The sequence below is a fragment of the Mobula hypostoma genome, chromosome 6, assembly GCF_963921235.1.
Source record: "Mobula hypostoma chromosome 6, sMobHyp1.1, whole genome shotgun sequence".
NCBI lineage: Eukaryota > Metazoa > Chordata > Chondrichthyes > Myliobatiformes > Myliobatidae > Mobula > Mobula hypostoma.
Window position 1 is genome coordinate 46,917,179 of NC_086102.1, and position 23,269 is coordinate 46,940,447.

The window sequence follows — 23,269 nt, forward strand, 5'->3', positions numbered from 1 at the left end:
AAAGTGCATGACCATACACTTCCCAACACTGTATTCCATCTGTCAGTTCTTTACTCATTCTCCTAATCTAAGTGCTTCTGCAGCCTCTACTTCCTCAAAACTACCTGCCCCTTCAACTACCTTCATATTGTCTGCAAACTTTGCAATAAAGCCATCAATTCCATCATCCAAATCTTTGACATATAACATAAAAAGAATTGGTCCCAACACAGACCCCTGTGGAACACCACTAGTCACTGGCAACCTATCAGAGAAGTCCCCCTTCATTCCCACTCATTGCCTTCAGGCAATCAGCCACTGCTTTATCCATACTAGAATCTTTCCCCTAATACCATGGGCCCGCAGCTTGTTAAGCAGCCTCATGTGGCACCTTGCCAAAGGCCTGAAAATCCAAGTACACAACATCAACCGAATCTCTTTTGTCTATCCTGCTTGTTAGTTCTTCAAAGAATTCCAATAGATTTGACAGGCAAGATTTTCCCTTGAGGAAACCATGCTGACTATGGCCTGTTTTATCCGGTGCCACCAAGTACTCTGAGATCTCATCCTTAATAATCGACTCCAACATCTTCCCAACCACTGACATCATACGAACTGGCCTATAATTTCCTTTCTTCTGTCTCTCTCCCTTCTTGAAGAGTGAAGTGACAATTGCAATTTTCCAGACTATTCCAGAATCTAGTGATTCATGAAAGATCATTACTAATGCCTTCACAATCTCTTCAGCCACCTCCTTCAGAACCCTGGGGTGTACACCATCTGGTCCAGCTGACTTACCTACCTTCAGATCTTTCAGTTTCCCAAGGACCTTCTCTCCAGTTATGGTAACCTCACACACTTCATAATCTCAGACACCTAGATCTTCCACAGTGAAGACTGTTGCAAAATATTTATCTAGTTTGTGCACCATTTCCTTGTCCCCCCATTACTATCTCTCCAGCATTGTTTTCCAGTGGTCTAACATCCATTCTCGCCTCTGTTTTACACTTCATGTATCTGAAGAAACTGTTGGTATTCTCTTTAATATTACTGGCTAGCTTACTTTCATATTCCATCTTTACCTTCTTAATGACTTTTTCAATTGCCTGCTGTTGGTTTTAAAAAGCTTTCCAATCCTCTACTTCCCCACTAATTTTTGCTCTATTATATGTCCTCTCTCTGGCATTTTTCTTGGCTTTGACCTCTATTGTTAGCCACGGTTGTGTCATCTTTCCTTTAAAATACTTCTTCCTCATTGGGATGTATATATCCTGTGCCTTACAAATTGCTTCCAGAAATTTCAGTTCTGCCATCATCCCTGCCAGTATTCTTTTCCAATCAATTCTGGCCAACTCTTATCTCATGCCACTGTAATTGTTTTTTTTTTCCACTGTGATACTGAGACATCTGACTTTAGCTTCTCCTTCATAAATTTCAGGGTGAATTCCACCCACTTTCCCTTAAGGGTTATTTTATCTTAAGCTCTCTAATCAATTTCAGTTCACTGCACAACACCCAATCCAAAATAGCTAATCTCCTAGTGGGTTGAATCACAAGCTGCTCTAAAAAGCCATATCACAGGCACTCTAGCAATTTTCCCTCCTGTAATCCAGCACCAACCTGTTTTTCCCAATCTATCTGCATACTGAATTTCCCCATGACTATTGTAACATTGCCCTTTTGGCATGCATTTTCTATCTCCCATTGTAATTTGTAGACCACATCCTTACTACCGTTTGGGGGTCTGTATACCACATTCATCAGGGTCATTTTACCCTTGCAATTTCTTAGCTCTATCCACAACGGTTCAACACCTTCTGACCCCATATCACCTCTCTATAATGATCTGATTTCATTTTTTTACCAACAGACAAATGCCACCCCCTCTGCCTTCCTACCTGTCCTTTTGATACAATGTGTATCCTTGGACATTGAACTCGCAGCTATAATCTTCTTTCAGCTATGATTCAGTGATGCCTACAACATCATACAAGCCAATCTGTAGCTGTGCTGCAAGTTCATCTATCTTATTCTGTACCGTGTGTATACTCCAATATAACACCTTCAGTCCTGTATTCACCCTTTTTGATTTTGTCCTCTTTTTATACTGCAATATGTTTATCACTATCTTCTTATCCTATTTAATAATATTGCCCAGGATCTCTAATGCTCATTACATAGCAAATAATAAAACTATATTTATACTTACCTAGATTCCACCTGTTCTTGATAATCTCCAGCAGCCAAATATGCAACTCCACCTTTCTTCAGGTGCTCTCATATCTCACTTCAGTGCACTTGACACCAAGTACAAGCATATTAAAATAAGTTAAAGCTATTGGAAGATGTGTTAATATAACTTGTTCAGGTTTATTTTAATATAAAACATGGCAATGGTAATTTGTCATTCGTTTTAACTTACAAATCTTAATTACATTTTAGTTTGATATACACGATTCAGACACCAATTGTCCAAATTTTTTTAAAAAATTAACAAGCACATGGCTTAGAGATGTGAACAACTGACAGTCAGTATTTGCCATATAGTACGTACTATCATTGGAAGGCAGAACTATAATGCTCAGCAATGTGTAGTTTTGGCTTCTGTTCTTTTCCTGTCTGATCTTGCACATTTCCACAGGCATCCAAAACCCTTGGTGACATAGGTATTGATTTTTTTTTATATATAACAAAACCTTTTAAAGGGAAATCAGATAGTATCTCTAGTTCATCTACAAACACTCTGTATTTCATACCTACCTCAAAACAGGCATTAAAAAATGCACAACCCACATGTTAAACTAAGACCAACCATTAAGCTGAAACTTACAGAGAAACTGCTCTTGCACATATGAAAGAACTATTAATTAACGTAGCCTTCACATACTTTCTTTGTCCCTTTCCAGCACCCCAAACACCTTCGCCATAACTTTTGTTTGGAACACAGACCGAGGCTCAAGACATGGAATTACATAATTTTCAATGAACTTACCTTCATGAAAAATCTGCTGCTGAAACCAGCTGACTAAATTTCATCTGCAATATAGCAGGCATTGACACTGCTAGCAACTGTCACTACTAAAATGCAAAATATTTATTTTCTAGAATTAGTACAACTGCATAAACCTAGAGGAAAGGAGCATTTCATTTTGTATGTCACCGCCAAATTATAAGCACTAACTATAAGATGGGCGCTAACTTTGGCTTCTCCCATTTTTTGTATCTTCCAGCTGTTTGAATTTTTTGCCTATAATTTTATACATCAATATTTGAATAATTGTACAACAAATGAAGGCATATTAACAAGATATTTTAAGCCTCAGCCAAGTAACACACCAGAAATAAATGCAATGCCTTCCCTACATTGTAAGTTTGCTTTAGTCCTCCAGAGCATTCTCTTCCTCTGTGCCATCATTAACAATTCCTTCATCTATACTCTCCAGCCTCAATCTCTGATCTGCAGAGATTTTGTTTCCTTTGCTGGTACCTCCAGGTACAGTTTTAATAACTGTAAACAAATCACCAGGCAAACAACTTTCCCCAAATAGGCTCATTTTGGCATCCATTTCAATAGCTTTGGCCAAACTGGCGGCAAAATGGTCCAGGGTTTTATGAACATCTGCTTTGATTTGCAGGACTGAAGAATGGTCAACCTCCTCTGCAAAAGGAAGAAAATAAGATTTAAAATTTTTAACTACAGTGCAACCTACAATTTTTTTAACCTTATAATTTCCCCTCCCCATCTGAAGGCCTTTCTGCAATATTATTCCAATATATTGTGTCCTTTACAACCTCAGACTTACCCAGTGTAGAAAATGGACTAACCACTGGGAGAAAGTACGTTGTAAATGCTCTCCATAGCTCATCAAATTTAAACAGGGCCTGATGAATGCTAAAGTAGGCAGAGATACAGGTTCATTAGATTTGTAGCGAGAAGGGACTATAAATTGTCAAGGAGTTAGATCTCACCAAATCCCTCCAGGACTCTGACCACCCTGAACTATGCCAAAAATAGCAAACACAAGAAGTTCTGCAAAAGCTGGAAATCCAAAGCAACACACACAAAATGCTGGAGGAACTCAGCAAGTTAGGCAGCATCTATGGAAATGAAATTAACGATTCAGGCTGAGACCCTTCAGGACTGGAAAGGAAATTGAAAGATACCAGATTAAAAAGGTGGGAAGGGAAGGAATTAGCTAGAAGGTGATAGGTGAAGCCAGGTGGGTAGGAAAGGTAAAGGACTGGAGAGGAATGAATCTGCTAAGAGAGCAGAGTGAACCATAGGAGAAAGGAAAGGAGGAAGAGCACTGGGGGGAGGTGAGGGGCAGGTGAGAAGAGGTAAGAAGCCAGAGTGGCGAATAGAAGAATTGGAAAGGGGAGGGGAAAATAATTTTTACCAGAAGGAGAGATCGATATTCACAGCATCAACTTGGAGGCTACTCAGACAGAATATAAGGTGTTGCTCCTCCACCCCGAGGGTGCCCTCATTGTGGCACAAGAGGAGGCCGTGGACCAACATGTGAACAGGAACGGGAATCAGAATTAAAATGATGGGCCACCAGAAGTTCTGTATTGGTGGATGGAGCAGAGGTGCGCAAGAAAACAGTCAATTTTAGATTATGAGGACAAGCAGTCTCTTTTATTGTCATTTAGTAAAATTTACAACCAGTATCACTAATTGGGTGACACTGGATACAATAGATGACACCAGCAGATTCACAGGTGACATGTTGCCTCATATGGAAGGACTGTTTGGGATCCTGAATGCAGGTTAGGGAGGAGTTGAATAGTTTGGTGTAGCACTTTGGCTACCTGCAGGGTTAAGTGCTGGGAGGGACAAATCACGGAGGGAGTTTTGGGGGGTGGGTGAGGATGGAGGTAAAGATGAGTTTAGTGGTAGAATCCCTTTGGAGATTATGGAAGTTGTGGGGAATGATGTGTTGGATGTGGAGGCTCATGGGGTGGTAGATAAGGACAAGAGGAATTCTATCCCTGTTAATGCGGCGAGAAGATGGGGTGAGTGCAGATGTTTGGGAAATGGAGGACATGCAGGTGAGGGCAGCATCAATGGTGGAGGAAAGGAAACACTTCTTCAAAGAAGGAGGTCACCTCTGGTGTCCTGGAAAGTCACGAGAACAAATGTTGTGGAGACGAAGGAACTGAGAAAAGGGAATAGCACTTTTACAGGAGACAGGGTGTGAAGAGGTGTAGTCAAAATAGCTATAGAAATTGGTTAAAAAAAAGTGAGGCTAATCAGCACTATGTATAATTGTACTTCACAAGAGCAAGAGAGGATAATTATCCCACAAATTCCATGAAAATATGTCAGAGAAAAATTCTCATCAAACTTAATGGCAGCAAAGAGTGAAGAAAATAATAATGCCAACATGCAAAAAAAAAAGATCCTCTAACTTATTTTCCCGGAGTCTGAAAACTGCATGCTTTACTTCATTGCACACTGAAGTGCTATGAGAGAAGAAACCATATAATTATTAATCCACCGGCCAAATATATGATGCCAGGATATAATTATGAATAAGTACATCATGAATGGATTGAATACTGATATTTTTTCATTCGATCAGAGACAGCAAACACACAGTTGTAATGGGGAGGAATGTCTGATAAATCAGTTGGATTTTTGTTTTAATGAAGACATTAATAAAGCCCCTCTTAAGAGACAAATGGCTAAAATTGAAAATCATGGATTATTGACCTGACAACAAATTTGCCATGTGGCAGAAAATAGAGAATTGTGGAAAGGGAAGGTATTCGGATTAATAGGATGTGATTATTCCTAGAGCCAGAATTATTTAGTCAACACATCTGTCAATAGGTTCCTTAAGTTTGTCATAGCTGGGGTGTGTAGTAGGATAAGCTCCCACTACCCATTAAATGTTCTCGACTTTGTGCATCTCAAATAGCCTCTGACAAGGGACTAAGCCCAGCAGAACCATCTCTACTGACAGGAGAAGGGGCAAAGGCAGATTACTAGTGCCTTTAAAACTAGCTGTTTCAGGCAGAGGGATGGTTAGCAGCTTATCTAAGAGAAGGAAAACTCTGATCTCAAATCTCCCATGTCTTGTGGCTATACCCACCCATAGGGAAGGCTTTGGGAGTAAATGACAAGGAAAAATCTGGACTTGGAGTCCCTAAAGAAGTCCTATGTTCAGGGCTGACTGGCAACTCCTACGATGCCACTGGTGCCAAACTGTGTCGGTCTCTGGTGCTCCCTTGGATTAATCATTGTGTGGAGAGGGGAGCCTGCTACATGGACAATAGCAGTTTTCTCTCCATATTGTACTGCCCTGGTCTGTATATACAGACAACTAGGATGCAACATCCATGGTCGATCCTGACCATCAGAGAACCTTACATATGTCAATAACTTGATGTATATGCTTCCTCTACATTGGTGAATTGGGGGACCATGTCATTGAGCACCTCCGCACCATCTGCCAAAAACTGGACTTCCCAGTGGCCAAACATTTTCATTCCGATTCCTATTCCAATGTGTCAGTCCATGGCCTCGTCTTGTACTAAGATGAGGCCACCCTCAGGGTGGAGGAGCAACACTTTATATTCTGTCTGGGTACCCTCCAACCTGATGATATGAATATTGATTTTTCCTTCTGGTAAATAAATTCTCCCCCCCCCCCACCCCTTCCTCCTCTATTCCCCACTCTGACGTTTTACTTCTTCTTACCTCCCTGTTACTTCCACCGGAGTCCCCTCTTCCTTCTATGGTCCACTCTCCTCTCCTATCAGATTCCTTCTTCTCCAACCCTTGACTGTTCCCTCCCACCTGGCTTCATCTACCACCTTCTAGATAGCATCCTTCCCCTCCCCCCCACCTTTTACTTCTGGCATCTTCCCCCTTCCTTCTCAGTCCAGAAAAAGGCTCTCATTCTGAAACGTCTATTCATTTCCATAGATGCTGCCTGACCTGCTGAGTTCCATCGCCATTTTGTGTGTGTTGCCATGAATATATTAGGTCTGTTTTCTTTAGCACAGAGGTCCGATCATCTGAGGAAGAACTTTTTCATGCAGAGGTTGCTAGGATCTGGAATGTTGCTTGGGTTTGGGGGTTGGAAGCAGCTACTCACACAACATTAAAGAAATATGCCAATGAGCATTACAATTGCTGAGATATGGAAGGCTATGGAGCAGGTGCTTGTAATTGGGAGAAGTATAGACAGTCATGGACACTGTGGACTAAAGCACCAGCTCTTATGTTGCTGACTCTGAAACTAAAGCAGTACTCAATAGAATCACAGAGATAATATGATATTTTCATGGTACAATGAAGAAATTATGGCATAGATAGAAACTAATTGTCAGTATGGGAGCTGAGGACAAGATAATGTTGTCATGACCTAAACAGGATTTTTCATAAGTGATGGAAAATAATGAAATATGTATGAAATTATATATGAAATTCAAACCCTTCCACAAAGGGCAAATAATGCAAGGTCAGTTGTTAATATAGTTTATCAATCGTGCATATAAAATTGAGAAGAAAATGGTAGTTACATGGAACTAATTCACAGGTCAGCCATGGTCTCAGTCAATGGCACAAGAGGCTTGTGGATTAATCGGTCTATTTCTATTCCTAGTTTCCAAAATATTAGAGCCAATATAGACTGGGTATGGTACATACCCATACTCTGCCCTTCATGTGGCACTTTTATAATGAGCTATCCTGTAAACTGTGCCACTTTTGCAAGCGTCCAAACCAGCCACCTTGGCTTCACTGGTTCAAACATTCTTTTCAGAAAACTTACTAATAGCTAAAGCAGAGAATTGGCCACCGTTGAAAATCAATCAACCAGCTTCCTGGCTCATAATGAAATCCAGAGCACTGCTAATGGGAACTGCTCCCACCAAGCTACAGCTAACAATGTGCTGTCTACTAGCAGTACAAGCAAAGAACCATTACAGGACTTGGTGATGGCAAGTTAGATGGTTTCAGCTGTCTAAAATCTATAGTGCTTCTACCTTATTAAAGCCCCTAACCTTAAACACTGGTGACTGCTTTAAGTCCATTGGGAAATAATGCGTATTTGATCCACAGCAGACATAAATTATGTATTTCTTAATTACTTGAGATGGTCACTCCCATGTTATTATGGACTTTGCACAAGTGATTAAAAGGAAGAAGCTCAGAAAAGAAACTACTTCTATAAATACCTTGTGATTCTGGAAGTTCACCAATTGTCACAGAACTCCGTCTTCTGTTTGAATAGTTGTTGTGGCATGAATAATGAGTTCCGTCTGAACTGAAATCTTCCAAAAGCATGACATCAGTGCCTAAAATATGGGTTGTGAACAGATATGATTAGGTCTGTTATGTCACAACACAACATCAGAACAAAGCTTTCTGTAAATTACATATTAGAATAAATCTAAAGCATGCACAATAAATCACAGTCCCTTACAAATACATATTCCACCACCTTTTGAGAAGAACTGACTAGCTGTGAAAGGAATGCCTGCCTGGATTGCTTGTGGCACAATTGTACTCTTCAGCTGGAACTCAAGTAGGTCCTACATTTAGAATAGAATTATAGGATTCTGAAAGTGTAACACTCTTTAAGTGCTGCGCTGGAATCCTTTAGTTCTGAAGAAAGGTAATGCCCATTATAATATAGATTTTACTTTAAACCATTGATGTGGGCTCCTTATTAATTTCAGCTCTCCAGGAACTGGGGTGACATGGCATTAGATCAGACCAAGCCTTGAAAGTGAAAGCACGACATATTAACCCCACTTAAAAGGCTACTGGGATTCTTTGATCACTATCTTTGTCTCAGGAAATTATGAGGCCAAGGAACTGAATAAAGAACAAATTGCTGGTTTCAAAGGATATCAAATTCAAGCTACTTCAGAATCAAAGCAATGTTTAATTTTTACATGCCCCAACACATGACAGAAACTTGAGTGTGACACTGCATGTTCCTGGAGTATTTCCTCACAGATCTTCCAGACAGTACACGCAGATATTCTTAATTATAAATCTTACAGCCAAACCAATGCAAGCAAAATCGCATTCTGAGAACAATTCTGTCTAACAGAAGTCTGATTAGAAACATTACGATTTTACTAGATGCAATGTTACACTTAAAAATGGTTTGGGAGATTATAGAAAACATGTAATCTGTATGTTAAGTGACCTTCACCGTAACATATTAGGAACAATTACCTGAATCCTGAGAGAAGCTGAATCCGGTGTCAGCAGTACTACTGCTCTGACCCAGTGATTGTCCACCAGCCATCAGGGCTGTGAGGTGGGGGGACAATCCCAAATCTGTCCAAGAACAAACAGAACAAACACATTTATTCCTTCCATTTTCATACAAGATTTTAAAATCAAACCTTTTATATATGCACACAATCCTTTTTATACTCCACCCTACAGCTATTAATCTCCTTATTTATTCAGAATTCATTGTAGAATTTGAAATTTACAGCAGCAATGGTGCAAAGCCATAGACCAGGATCCTAACCACACACTATAGCCACTGCATTTTACCAAGACAGACAACTAGCATCATTCTTCCTCCACAGAATCCAATATTTCTTCCACTTGCAACTTCATTCCAAATCAGAATTCCTCGAGCTATTACTTACTGACTTAGTCTATTTCTGTTAGCATATTAAACAGAGTTTATAATCCAGTTTTACTGTTGCTGGAGTGGCAGATTCATGCCTCCCATTACAGAAATCATGGACTACCCAAATAAGCAGTCAATATCATTGGTCATCAGCTGTTATGGGGTCAAGATGACAGTTAATGCAGAAATGTTATCGCACCAAACACTGGGAAATAAATTGGCCAACATTCTGTTGATCACTATCCAGTGACTCCTGGATACTGAAAGTTCACTCAAAGGCCAGAGCACTTACTGCACCACATATGAATCATTTTTCTTTATAAAGATCAACAGGTTGCAACACTATATTGCAGAAATTGGGAGGTGGAAGCAGAGGAATTGCTAAACAGATATTGATAATCTTACAATTTATTTAAATTCTATAATCCTCTGCAGTCCTAGTCAACTATTATTACCTATTGCACCCACCATTTCACTATCATATCAAAAGGAACGAAATGACATTATGAAAATCCTGAGCGACACACACAAAATGCTGGAGGAACTCAACAGGTCAGGCAACATTCATGGAAATGAATAAACAGTTTTGGCCCAAGACCCTTCTTCAAGAATGGAAAGGAAGAGGAAGGAAGCTAAAATAAAAAGGTGGTGTGAGGAGAAAGAGGACTAGCTAGAAGGTGCTAGGTGAAGCTAGGATGGTGGGAAAGGTAAATGGCTAGGGAAGAAGGAAGTTGATAGGAGAGAAGGGTGAACCATGGGAGAAAGGGAAGAAGGAGGGGCACCAGGGAAGTGATAGGCAGAGGAAAAGAGGCAAAAGGCCAGAGTGGAGAATAGAAGACAACGAAAAGGGGAGAAAGGAAATTACTGGAAGGAGAAAATGATGTCCCTTCCATCAATTGGAGGCTATCCAGACAGAATACAAGATGTTGCTCCTCCATCCTGAGAGTGGCCTCATCGTGACAAAAGAGCATGGACCGACACGTTGGAACAAGAATGGGGATAGGAATTAACATGTCTGGCCACCAGGTGTTCGACAAAGTGATTGCCTAATTTACACTGGGTCTCACCAATGTAGAGGAGGCCACATCAGGAGCACTAGATACAATAGAGGACCTAACAGATTTACAGGTGAAATGTTGCCTAACCTGGAAGGACTGTTTGGGACCCAGCATGGAGGTGAGGAGGAGGGGAATGGGGCAGATGTAGCATTTCTGCTGCTCTCCATAAGGGAAATTAGTGGGGAGGGATGAATGGACAAGGGGATCACTAAGGGAGCGATCTCTGTGGAGAGTGGGGGAGGGCGGGGAGGTAGAAAGGTGTTTGGTTGTAGGATCCCATTGAAGTGGGCTAGAGTTCCAGAGGACAATGTGTTGGATGCGGAGGCTCATGGGTGGTAGGTGAGCACAAGAGGAACTCCATCCCTGTTAAAGCAGTGGGAAGATGGGGTGAGCACAGATTCGAAGAAATGGAGGAGATGCGAGTGAGGGCTCAATGGTAGAGGAAGAAAAACCCTGATCTTTGAAGGTGGATATCTCTAATGTCCTGGAAGGGAAAGCCTCATCCTGGGAACAGATGCATTTTTACAGGAGACAGGATGGGAAGAGATATTGTCAAGATAGCTGTGGGAATTAGCGGGTTTATAAGCACATAGTTAGACAATTTGTCTGCAGGGACCGAGAAAGTAGAGGGAGGACCGAGTGAATTTAAGAGCAGTTAGAGGCAAAGTTGCCAAAATTTACGAGCTCAGCTTGGATGCATGAAGCAGCACCAATGCAGTTATCAATATAGTGCAGGAGCATTTGGGGAGCATTACCAGGGAAGACGTGGAAGATAGGCTGTTACATAGCCAACGAGAAGGCAAGCATAGTTGGGGTCCATGGCTACCCCATGAGTTTGGAGAAAATCCTACTAAAATAAGCCAGTGCAAAGCATCCATCACTACTTGCAGGTTTCCCTAAAGACCTACTCCTTCAGCAATTAGCTTATCCAAAACCCTACTTACTGCCTGTGTTCTAACTGGCAGCAGATCCTTTACTCAAATATTAATAGCTTTCAATTATGCAGTGGTTAACTTTCAAAATAGACATTATTTTGAAATCCCTCTCCATTAGGCTCTCCTGGCACTGAGGTAATCTCTCTCCTGCAGTTATGCCAGAGAAATATTTTCTTAAATGATAGTTCTGAAGAATTCCAGTTGTTTTACTCTAGTAAATGCAGAAGTGTTGCTGCTCATTTAAAATAGGCAGGAGAGGTTGTCTGAAATGTGTGATCAATTGGAGAGCACGGCTGGAATTATGGAATACTGTGCCTCAATATTCTATTTTTGGATATTGTTTATTTTCATTTTATAGGAAGGGCAACAAATTCCATTCATTCACACTTGAAAGCTTCAACTTTCAATTTTTTAAAATTTCATATTTTAGTACTTTTCCCTAAATGTACTTTTGTTCCCAAATGCAACCATAAAGTGGAACTAAAATATACAATTTTAATCTATTTTTTCCCTTAGTCTTTTGGTTTTCCCCTCCCTAAGAAACTGAACTGAATCAGCTACATAAACATTATGGCTGCAAGTTCAGATCAAAGACTTGGTGTCCTGCAGCAAATGACTCACATTCTAACATCCCCAGACTTTTCAGTGTACTTTAGTAAGTGCTTAATAGGACAGTCATTATACTTCAAGGAAAATAACTGAAAAATACATTTCATATTAAAATAGTTATTGATTCACAAGATAGGGTGGCACAGTGGGCCACACTACGACCGGGATATGTATTTAGCTTAGTTTAATAAGGAGGGGCTTGATTAAACTTATCTCGTTTGTGGGACTGTAAAACCCTTCTAGATTTAAAGTCAGTTTTACCCAGAAGATAGCTCTCTGCACTATAAAATACATAATTGTACCTGAACATCCAATCAATGGCTATCCTATGGAAACAGTGTAAATTATATTTAAAGTTATGTTTAATACTGTGATGAAGACACAGGAGACTGCAGATGCTATTACATGGAACAACATACAAGATGCTGGAGGAACTCAGCAGATCAGGCTGCTTCAAATGGAGGGAAATAGGCAGTTGGTTTCAGGTCAAGACTCAGCTGAAATGAAAGATAGAGAGAAGATAGCTAATATAAAAAGGTAGATGGAAACTAGGACAAGAGCTGGCAAGTGGTAGGTGGATCCAAGTGAGGAAGGGAAAGTGGGCACAGCACAGAAGCTGGGAGGTAATAGTGGAGGTGACACAGGGAACCTGATAGGTGGGGAAGGATAAACATGGAATGGAGGGAGGGCTGACGGGAGCAGTGGGGTAGAGTGTGGGTAATGGGCAGATGGATTGGGTGGTGGACGGGAAAGACATAGGACAATGAGGGCTGAGATGAATGCAGGAAGAAATAGATAGATTATCCTTACCTCCACCAACTCCCCAGTTAATTGTAGCAATGACACCTGTCCCTACACCTACACTTGCAGTGGTTGTAACACATATACTTCTCACCTCACTATCATCCAGGACCCTAAACAGCCCTTCCAGATGAGGCAAACAATCACATGTAGATCTCCAGCCTTTGCTTATTGTGTCCAGTGCTCCTGATTCCTCTCCTCTACATGGTTGAGACCACGCACAAACTGAGAGACCACTTTGCTGAGTGTCAGCTCTGTATACCACAACCATCTGACAGTTACCTTAATTCTCCTCCCCATTCCCATACTGACATGTCTATCCTTGGCCTCCTCCCCTGCCAGGGTGAGGCTAAGTAGAGCAGCAGAACTTCACTGTCCACCTGGGCAGTCTACCACCCAACAGCATGACCGGGGAACACTCCACCTTCTGATAAGCTACTCCCACCTCTGTCCCTTTTCTCTCTCCTCCCAGTTTTCTCCTACACTCACATCAGCACCCCTCCCCCCAACTCCATCACTTTGTCTCCTCCTCCACTACTGCTCCATCTGCACATTACTCACACATTCCTCCCATCTGGTTCCCCCATTGTTCCCCTGTGCCTTCCCAATATCCCTCTCTCAATTCCATGTTCCACCTTCTTCTCCTGTCAGATCCCATAATCTTCAGCACTTTGTCACCTCAACCAATCACCACCCCCAGTCTCTCCCTCACTTGCCTCTACCAGACCTCTCCTGCATCTCCTTATCGCTACTCAGGTCTTGCTTTACTCCTTCCCTCCACCTTTCCACACCAGCTATCTCCCTTCTAGCTTTCAGTCCAGTTGACGGGGTTTGACCCAAAAGATCAACTGTCCACCTCTCCCCATAGGCGCTGTCTGATCCAATGAGTTCCTCACACACTTTGTGATTTAATATAGAGATATTTGCTTACAACTAATCATATTAGCTAAGGCACATTTGGGGCCAAGCAGAAAACAAATTATTCCATACTCCAATGTGAAAAACCCAAACCTAGTTTGCCTAACAACAACAGCAAATGCTCACCAGACTCTATTTATTGGCATGGATAATGTTCAAAGGAGAATTTAAATGCAACTTTAAAAGAAAAGAATCCAGATTAGAACAGAGGCTGGCAACATAAAAACAAACTTGGTTCAAGATCTCAAAATGAAGAACACAGGAATTTGCTTACAAGAGATTCTGTACAAAATACTGGAGGAACTCAGCAAGTCAGGCATGATCAATGGAGTTTCGGGCCAAGATCCTTCATCAGGACTGGAAAGGAAGGGGTCGAAGCCAGAGGGAGGGGAAGGAGTTCAAGCTGGTAGATGATAGGTGAAACCAGGAGGAAGAGGTAAAGGGCTGAAGGAGGAGAAATCTAATAGGAGAGGAATCTAATGGGAAAGGACAGTGGACTATGGAAGAAAGTGAAGGAGGAGGGGAACCAGAAGGAGGTGATGGGCAGGTGAGGAGAAGAAAAGGAGTAAGAGGGGAACCAGAATGGGGAATGCCAAAACAGAAAGTGGAGAGGGGGAGTAATTACCAAAGTTAGAGAAATCGATGGTCATGCAATCAAGTCAGAAGAGCAACACTTCACATTCTGTCTGGGTAGCCTCCAACCTGATGGTATGAACATTGATTCCTCTAACTTACAGTAATTTTAACTTCATCATTAAAGTCCTGTTAATTTTTCAGCTAACGCCACGCTAATTTTCACTTGCTTTGAACGGCTGAGTGATGTGCACCCTCACATTTCACCACCAAGTCCCTCCACACCATCAATGCATGCCACCTGCAGACCAGAAGCATCATCTATCTCCAGAAATATAGTTCTCTTTTCTGTTTTCAGGTATAAATCCCTTCTCCAGTGCCCACCCGTCCCATGCAAAATAGATTAGGATAAGGAGCAAACAAAAAGCATGTATCAATTCACTGACTCACTAAAGCTGCGCTTTGAGACTAATACATTCAGTGTAGCGCAGTCTGATTCATGGTGTTTACAGCAGGACATCTGCTACCAAAACAGGTAAAACACAAGATGTCTTGCTGAGAATAAACAGCCACTCATTATGGCACACATACTGCTTAACTTTCCAAAGGCTGGAAGCAGAAAAATATTGGACCCACCTTTGTAAAGTATATGGATGAATACAAATAACAAATAAATGAAATTTCATTCACTATTTCCTAAACGTTATTTTTTTTCTGCTTTAAAAGGCTTCTGTAATTCCCAGAAGGATTAACACGAGGGTCCATATTCTGAAGCAATGACCTTTATGAACTCTGCATTATTTTAACCAAATGATGCAGCTGAAATATGCCCCAGGACCGGACTGCAAAGCTATTCTATCAAAGCCTTGTTTTAGTATCACAGCATCAGCAGCCTGCAGGAAACTCAAAATCATACACATCACCAAACAGACGTTGCTTTACAGCAAACCTCACTTGTACCACCTCAGAGTATTAGTAGTTGCCCTGTCTCATTACCCTTTAATCCTTTCCCAATGGCATTAACTCTTCACTCTAAATTTGAATGTCACAACATACTGCAGCAGAATGTCTCTGTAATAATCTCATTTCGAAGCATCTTATGCTGAAACCTTGAATTTAAAAGGAATTTAATAAACTGGAAACAGCAATAACTCTAAGAAGATCTACATGATTAAAATGTCAACATGTTTTCAAGGAAGTACATCTTATATAAAATCAAGGTAAGCAAGTGGCTGGCCAATTTCAATTGAAGAAAATCCACATAATAGAAAAAAGCCTCAACCAAGAGGTGAACATTTTCTAAGAAATAATATTTACAAAAGAGGTACAGTACATGACATATTACACTCCTCAAATATGTGACAGGCCTATTTAATATTCAGCATAAATGTCCAAAAAGATATCATTTAACACAACAAATGTGAGAAAGCAAAAGGCGATAACAGTATTTTCACAAGGCAGTCATCACAGAAAATGTTATCCCCACTCCCTTTTCCTAGGTTACCTGTGATGCGGCTGGAGATGCTGAACAGCCTGGAAGTCCTCTGACGTTGAACAAATGAATCCCTGTAGTATCTGTCACCAAAGCACATCCCTAGCAGCTCTTTGCGTACCGTTTTATTCCACAGGCCATAGATAAGGGGATGACATATAGCACTGGTAAAAGACAGCCACGTTACCAATGTCTCCAGTCCTGGAGAAACAGCCCCTTTACCATAAAGTGCCTCAGTGCTAATCACTATCATGTAAGGTCCCCATGTGACAACAAAAGCTCCAATCACAATCACAATAGTTGTTAGTGCTTTGCATTGATTGGCTGAATAAACAATGTTATTGCTGGTGTTCCTTCTGCTTCCTGATGAAGAGGTAGAGGAGTTTGAATTTTTTCTTCCATCCTTATTGGATTCTTCTTGAACAACAATAATAGTTCCACAGTGAATCTTCCGTGCTTTGAGTCTGGCCACACGAAATATAAATCCATAGCAAATGACCATGGCTAAAAATGGCAACAGTCCACACCATATTTGCCAAAAGACAGTGTAACTTATTCCTTTGTACCATGTAGCTGTACAGATCCACTTGAACTGGTCAAACTCAAACGCCGACCAGCCAAAAAGAGGAGGAAGGCATCCAATTAGAGAGTGCAGCCAGACGTATACAATTACAACAATCGCACGGTTTCCAGTTATTTTCATTGGATACACCATTGGGTAAACAACAGCATAGTACCTGCAGAAATCAAAAACATCTCAGCCACATAGTACAACTCACATTTCAATACCATCTTCTTCGTTACCTGCACAAAAAGTTTTGTTAATGCAACACATCTAACCTCATTCTAAAACATTTTAAAAGTCAAGGTTAATAGAACAGCAAGTAATGAAAGTTAGTGTTCACTTTTTTTAAACTTGGAGTGAATATTTAATTTTATACAGTTTATTTTGTTCAATAAACATGAATGCAGTAGACTAGAATCAGATCATTACTTATGGACGATTGTATTTAAAATTGTAGTGTAGATGGAGTAAAACTAATAGAGTCGCCCAAGTAATGAGGCAAGTATTTTGTAGCATTTTATGGGAAATTAAATGTGAATAAAAAATATAACCCTTGATTCAAGTGCATCAAAGTGCACTATCACCTATATACCATATGTGAAAGAAGGCCAGTTCCCTTCAGGCCAGAGGTAGTTGAAGCAATAAAAGTACTGATCAAAGACCTGACAGCTATTATGATGGCGGGGAGAAGCAGGAGAGGGGCAATACCTGACCTATCCTTGCTACAGGCTCATAGGGACTGATGAAACCATTAATGTACTTGCTTTGCTATTCAACCATGTTTCTGCTTTAATGCTGTGCAGGCTAAGTCTCATTTAGCAGAGAGAAGGACACCTCTGCTACCACCACCCTGCCAAAGGGATCATTAACCATCCCTGGATTAAGAGTGCCCAGTCTGTGGACACCCCACATACTCAAATGAGCCCTGTGAAAAAAATTCAAATGAGTAAGCCTTGGAAAAAATTGGTTTAAGATTGCTTACAGTAACCACTATAGTTTTTAAGTGTCACTTATTGTGGACTTCAGGCATGCTAGGAGCCACACCCACGTCCCCAACTACATCAACGGAGCTGTAGTGGAACGTGTATCAAGCTTCAAATTCCTTGGTGTCCACATTTCCGAGGATCTCACCTGGTCCCTGAACTCCTCCATCCTGATCAAAAAGGCACAACAGCGCCTTTATTTCCTGCAGAGCATCAAGAAAGCTCACCTCTGTCCCAGGATGCTGATGGACTTTTACCGCTGTACCATTAAAAGCATACTCACCAACTGCATCTCAGTGTGGTATGGCAATTGTCCCGTATCAGACCACAAAGCACTCCAGCATGTGGTGAAAACTGTCCATTGGATTATCAGCACCCAATTGCTCACCATTGAGAACATCTACCATAAACGCTGCCTGGGCAGGGCAAAAAGCATTATCAGGGATGCATCAGCAGGCTCAGGAAGAGCTTCTTCCCTGAGGCTGTGACCCTGCTGAATCTCACATCACAGCACGAAGCAGTATTGCACCCATATTGGACTGTCTCAGTACTTTTATATTTGTGTACTGTAGCACTTACATTTTATTTGCAGTTATTTTGTAAATAAATACTATTCTTTTGCACTTCTGGTCAGATGCTAATTTCACTTCATTGGCTTTGTATCTGTACTCGGGACAATGACAATAAAGTTGAATCTAATCTAATATAGACTGCCATTTTACCACAGGAGTTCACATAAACTGGAAATTGATAAGCGTTGCTTCTATTGATAGTTAGGTAACTATATTCTATTAAACAATGTAACCTGAGACACCCTAATTCCGTAGCACTTTAACTAGGCAGGGGAAAACAGTCAATAAATATTCATGTTAATTAATACTCATCCACATATTATCCCAGAGTGATTTTGTGCAATTTCCAATTACAGATAAAATTGACTAATGGAGGTCTGTAACAAGGGAACTGGTTCCTAACCCAGGGGTGGTCTGTACTGCTTTCATATGTTTGGAGGCCAAGTCACCTTAACTCATTCACTGAAGCAGAGATTATGAGCCTAATACTGAATACCTACAAGACAATCGTCTTCTATCAATTTGTCCAACTGTAAAACACCGCCATCGAACATTAAAGATTGGCCACAGATGCTGGAAAATCTGATCAGCTTCCCATATTTGAGGAACCACCTCTTGTCAAGACATCGGTGATGAAAGCTGCCAACTCATTCAATGCACCAGCAGAAGAGCCTTTGGCTAAATAAGAAAAAGGGTGATTGCAGATCACCACCTCATACCTGGCTTAAAACTCATGACAATGCTCCTCAAGGCACTGTTCAGATACCATAACTGCTGTCTCAACAAAATCCTCCAAACCAGCTGGGAGGACAAACAAACCAACATCAGCGCCCTGTCTCAGGTTAACGTTCTAGGCTCTGAGACCCTGGTTACACACAGCTCAGCTGGATAGGCCAAGACTTTTGCATGTCAAACACCAGGCTCCTCACACAGTACAGCTCAGAGCACCTGTCACAGAAGAAATTACCACACAGTGGAAAATGTTAAAGGATTTTCTTAATACCTCTTTGAAAAAACTTGACACATCTCCACTGGGAATCTCACTGGGACCCACGACTACTGAGTGTGGTGGGAGTACACAGAAGCTCAGTATAACCAACAAAAGAAGTGTATCACCTCACAAATCACACATCCCTACAGGAACCAACAATCCATTTGAGGAAGAGTCTGTTGTTCTCAGACTGGACTCATTAGGAACCTCAGTCCCAGAGAGACTGGAGCAGAAGTAAGCCATCATTAATCCTAAAGGACAGTCTACGAAGTGTTACTGATGAATTTCTACTGCTTATTGATATAACTCACCAACTATTTGGTGTTTTCCTTGTTGCTTCAGGTTGCAAGTGTGTGCAACTTAGAACAATTAGTGGAAGTTGTGTGACAAGTACTATCTTTTTTCCTGACCTCCACCTTTTTGCACCAAGCATTTCCTTCGAGGCCTGGGTGCATTGGTGTGCAGTTTCCTTGGAATACAGCATCTTTGAAAGGACAACTGAAGGACAGACAAAGCAGGATCAGCTGCCGGAGGAACAGCTTCCGAAGGAGGTCACAGACTCTGAACAGTAATGAAATCTGCCGCTCACTACAAGCTTGGAGCAGTGTGGCGATCTACTCTCAGTAGCTGTTCACAGCTACGGCCGTTATATCCATTGTGCTTCCTGAAGCTGAAGGTGTTTGGATTATTCTGCAGTTTACCTTGCATTGTTAGGAAAGGTCACTGAAACTTCAAGGAGCTTCAAAGGCAATGCCTCAAAAAGGCGGCATCCATCACTATGGACTCCCATCAATCAGGACACACCCTCTTCTCATTGCTGCCATTAAGGAGGTGGTACAAGACCATGAAGAGACACACTCAATGTTTCAGTAATAACTTCTTCCCCTCCACCATCAGATTTCTGAATTGACAATGAATCTAGGAACACTACCTCACTCTTTTTCCCTTTTTTAACACTAATTATTTTTAAATATATATACATTTTATTCTAATTTAGTTTTTATTATGTATTGCAATGTACTGCTGCCGCAAAACAACAAATTTCACCATCTACGCCAGTGATATTAAACCCAATTCTGATGCTGTTTGAAGAAAGCTAACAACATTTCTTGCCACAGGCAGAGAGGGCAGAGAAAACATGGAACTTTAGCAGGATGCCCAAGGTGCAATGTGGCATTTTCAGGAGGCAATCAATCTACTCATCCTAGATGTTGACTCTGGCTGATCCTTACTGAGAATCCTAGTAGCCGTCATGTCTTCTGCATTCTCCGACAGTTTGCAACACTATCTGTTCACGAGCAACAGCAAAAACTCAAAGGGTTAACCACTAGGCACCAAGGGCTTACTGCCATACCTGCCATTCATACACTGAAAGCTAAGTAGGCACATGTCTTCCAATAAAAAACTGGAACAGCACTTCCACAACCTACTTCTGGAGCAGCCCACAGTGTACTTAACAGAGAGGGCCTCAATGTCTGCAATAATGCCCTAACATGGTACTACAAATCTGCTAAACCATATCGAATGGAAGTATGAAATTAATTTTTAAAATGCTATATGCAGAAAATATGATGTAGTGCGATTTCCTTACACACTTGGCTATCCAGATATAAATTGAGGATTAAAAATACTGAGAATCCTTCTGACTCCTGAAGCTGATCAAACGTGTTCCAGAAACTCATTTGCCTGGAAAACACTTCCTTCAATATCCCACCTATTTCTAAACTGATCTCCCATACTCGAGGCAAAAATATTCTCAGGTACGAAATTTTAACTTAATCCAACTGCAACCACTCTGAACTGACACCAACCCCAGGTTATTTTGACACCCAACCTGCCTGATATAGCTGGGTCCTACTGATTGAGGATAAGAAGCTGGATTCTACTCAGGAACGTGGCAGGAAAGAGGTGGAAACAAAGAAACAGCAAAGCAGATTCTAGGGCAGTGTGGAATGTACTGGCCTACTTAAAATTATATAATGTGTTTGCACTCTTCGCCCTCTGCTGTCAGTACTTTCTGTTCATTTTGTGATCACACTAACCAAGTTGGCCTTAGCCATTCAAATCCAATTTCTCCCCAAACTCCACAGTTTCATTTTAGGAAAATCTCTGAAATGGCTCAACAATCCCTTCCTCTTCCACATGCTGCAGATTTCACACACATTCTAATATTTCCCAGTCTACTTAACCAGTCTCTTCCGTGAAGAACTGCTCATCTGATGCTCTGTAATTAAAAAGCAATAATTCCCATCAGCTCTGTACTCAAAAAACTGAATCACCTTTGGTTTCTAGCACAAACTCCCTATCCACACCCTAACTCCTCCCAAATATTTTAGTTTGAACCAGACTATTCACAACTTTAATAAGCTGGGATCTTCTTGTTGCGCTTTGGACCCGATGTCATTCCATCTATAAATAACTATTTGCTACTAGCTTTCGGGCATTACACATCTCCATAGCTCACTTACAGCTGAAACCCACAACCAAATATTCATCGGACTTTCCTCTAGCTGGTCTGCCAGCTTGCTGTAAGCTCTCCTGCCCATATTCTACTGCAATGACATTTTGTCCACTTTGGTGCTCAGCCAGCCAACACCTCATATTTAAAAACCTCATCTATAAAAAGATTTAAAAAGAAAAACCTCATCTATGTGTTTAAAATTCTAACACATCTTCACTCTTCCCCATTTCTGATTTGACCAGCTCTACTCTCCCACTCCACCCCAACAATCTACCAAAGCTCTCCAATTCCAACCAATCCTTCCAAACGCTTGGCTCTCCACTCCCTCTGCACCAATCTGAACCTCACCATCAAACCCGCAAACAAGGGAGGTGCTGTAGTAGTCCAGCATATTGACCTCTATCTTGCTGAGGGCCAGCGCCAACTCTCAGACACCTCCTCCTACTTGCCCCTCACACAGGACCCCACTAAGCAACACCAGGCCATTGTCTCTCACACAATCACCAACCTTATTGCCTCTGGGGATCTCCCAACCACCACCAACAACCTCATAGTTCCCGCATCTCCTGTTTCTACCTCCTACCTAAGATCCACAAACCCACTTGTCCAGGTAGACCCATTGATTCAGCTTGTTCCTGCCCCAGTGAACTCATATTGGCATACCTTGAATGTTTTATCCCCCCCTAGTTCAGTCCCTTCCAACCCACATCTGTGACACTTCACACTCTGGATCTTTTCAATGATTTTAGGTTGGATGGGAGCTCAACGTTCAGGGATATTCAATATTCAGGAGGGATAGACACGAAGGAAGGGGAGGTGGGGTGGCGTTGCTGGTTAAAAAAGAGATTAACGCAATAGAAAGGAAGGACATAAGCCGGGAAGATGTGGAATCGATATGGGTAGAGCTGCGTAACACTAAGGGGCAGAAGACGCTGGTGGGAGTTGTGTACAGGCCACCTAACAGTAGTAGTGAGGTCGGAGATGGTATTAAACAGGAAATTAGAAATGTGTGCAATAAAGGAACAGCAGTTATAATGGGTGACTTCAATCTACATGTAGACTGGGTGAACCAAATTGGTAAAGGTGCTGAGGAAGAGGATTTCTTGGAATGTATGCGGGATGGTTTTTTGAACCAACATGTCGAGGAACCGACTAGAGAGCAGGCTATTCTGGACTGGGTTTTGAGCAATGAGGAAGGGTTAATTAGCGATCTTGTCGTGAGAGGCCCCTTGGGTAAGAGTGACCATAATATGGTGGAATTCTTCATTAACATGGAGAGTGACGTAGTTAATTCAGAAACAAAGGTTCTGAACTTAAAGAGGGGTAACTTTGAAGGTATGAGACATGAATTAGCTAAGATAGACTGGCAAATGACACTTCAAGGATTGACGGTGGATATGCAATGGCAGGCATTTAAAGGTTGCATGGATGAACTACAACAATTGTTCATCCCAGTTTGGCAAAAGAATAAATCAAGGAAGGTAGTGCACCCGTGGCTGACAAGAGAAATTAGGGATAGTATCAATTCCAAAGAAGTAGCATACAAATTAGCCAGAGAAAGTGGCTCACCTGAGGACTGGGAGAAATTCAGAGTTCAGCAGAGGAGGACAAAGGGCTTAATTAGGAAGGGGAAAAAAGATTATGAGAGAAAACTGGCAGAGAACATAAAAACGGACTGTAAAAGCTTTTATAGATATGTAAAAAGGAAAAGACTGATA

At 41.4% G+C, this 23,269-nt stretch overlaps 1 protein-coding gene across 2 annotated transcripts in view; it reads right to left on the minus strand.

Moving 5' to 3' along the window:
• Positions 1 to 2,347: 2,347 nt before the first annotated feature.
• gpr161a (G protein-coupled receptor 161a) overlaps positions 2,348 to 23,269 on the minus strand; it is a 37,727-nt gene continuing 16,805 nt past the window's right edge. For both annotated transcript variants that reach the window (XM_063050763.1, XM_063050762.1), the window contains exons 3-6: positions 15,992 to 16,716; positions 9,182 to 9,286; positions 8,170 to 8,289; positions 2,348 to 3,637 (exon numbers count right to left, since the gene is read on the minus strand). In XM_063050763.1, the coding sequence (XP_062906833.1) occupies positions 3,357 to 3,637; positions 8,170 to 8,289; positions 9,182 to 9,286; positions 15,992 to 16,716 (1,231 nt within the window). In that variant the 3' untranslated portion in view covers positions 2,348 to 3,356. The remainder of the gene's footprint in view (positions 3,638 to 8,169; positions 8,290 to 9,181; positions 9,287 to 15,991; positions 16,717 to 23,269) is intronic.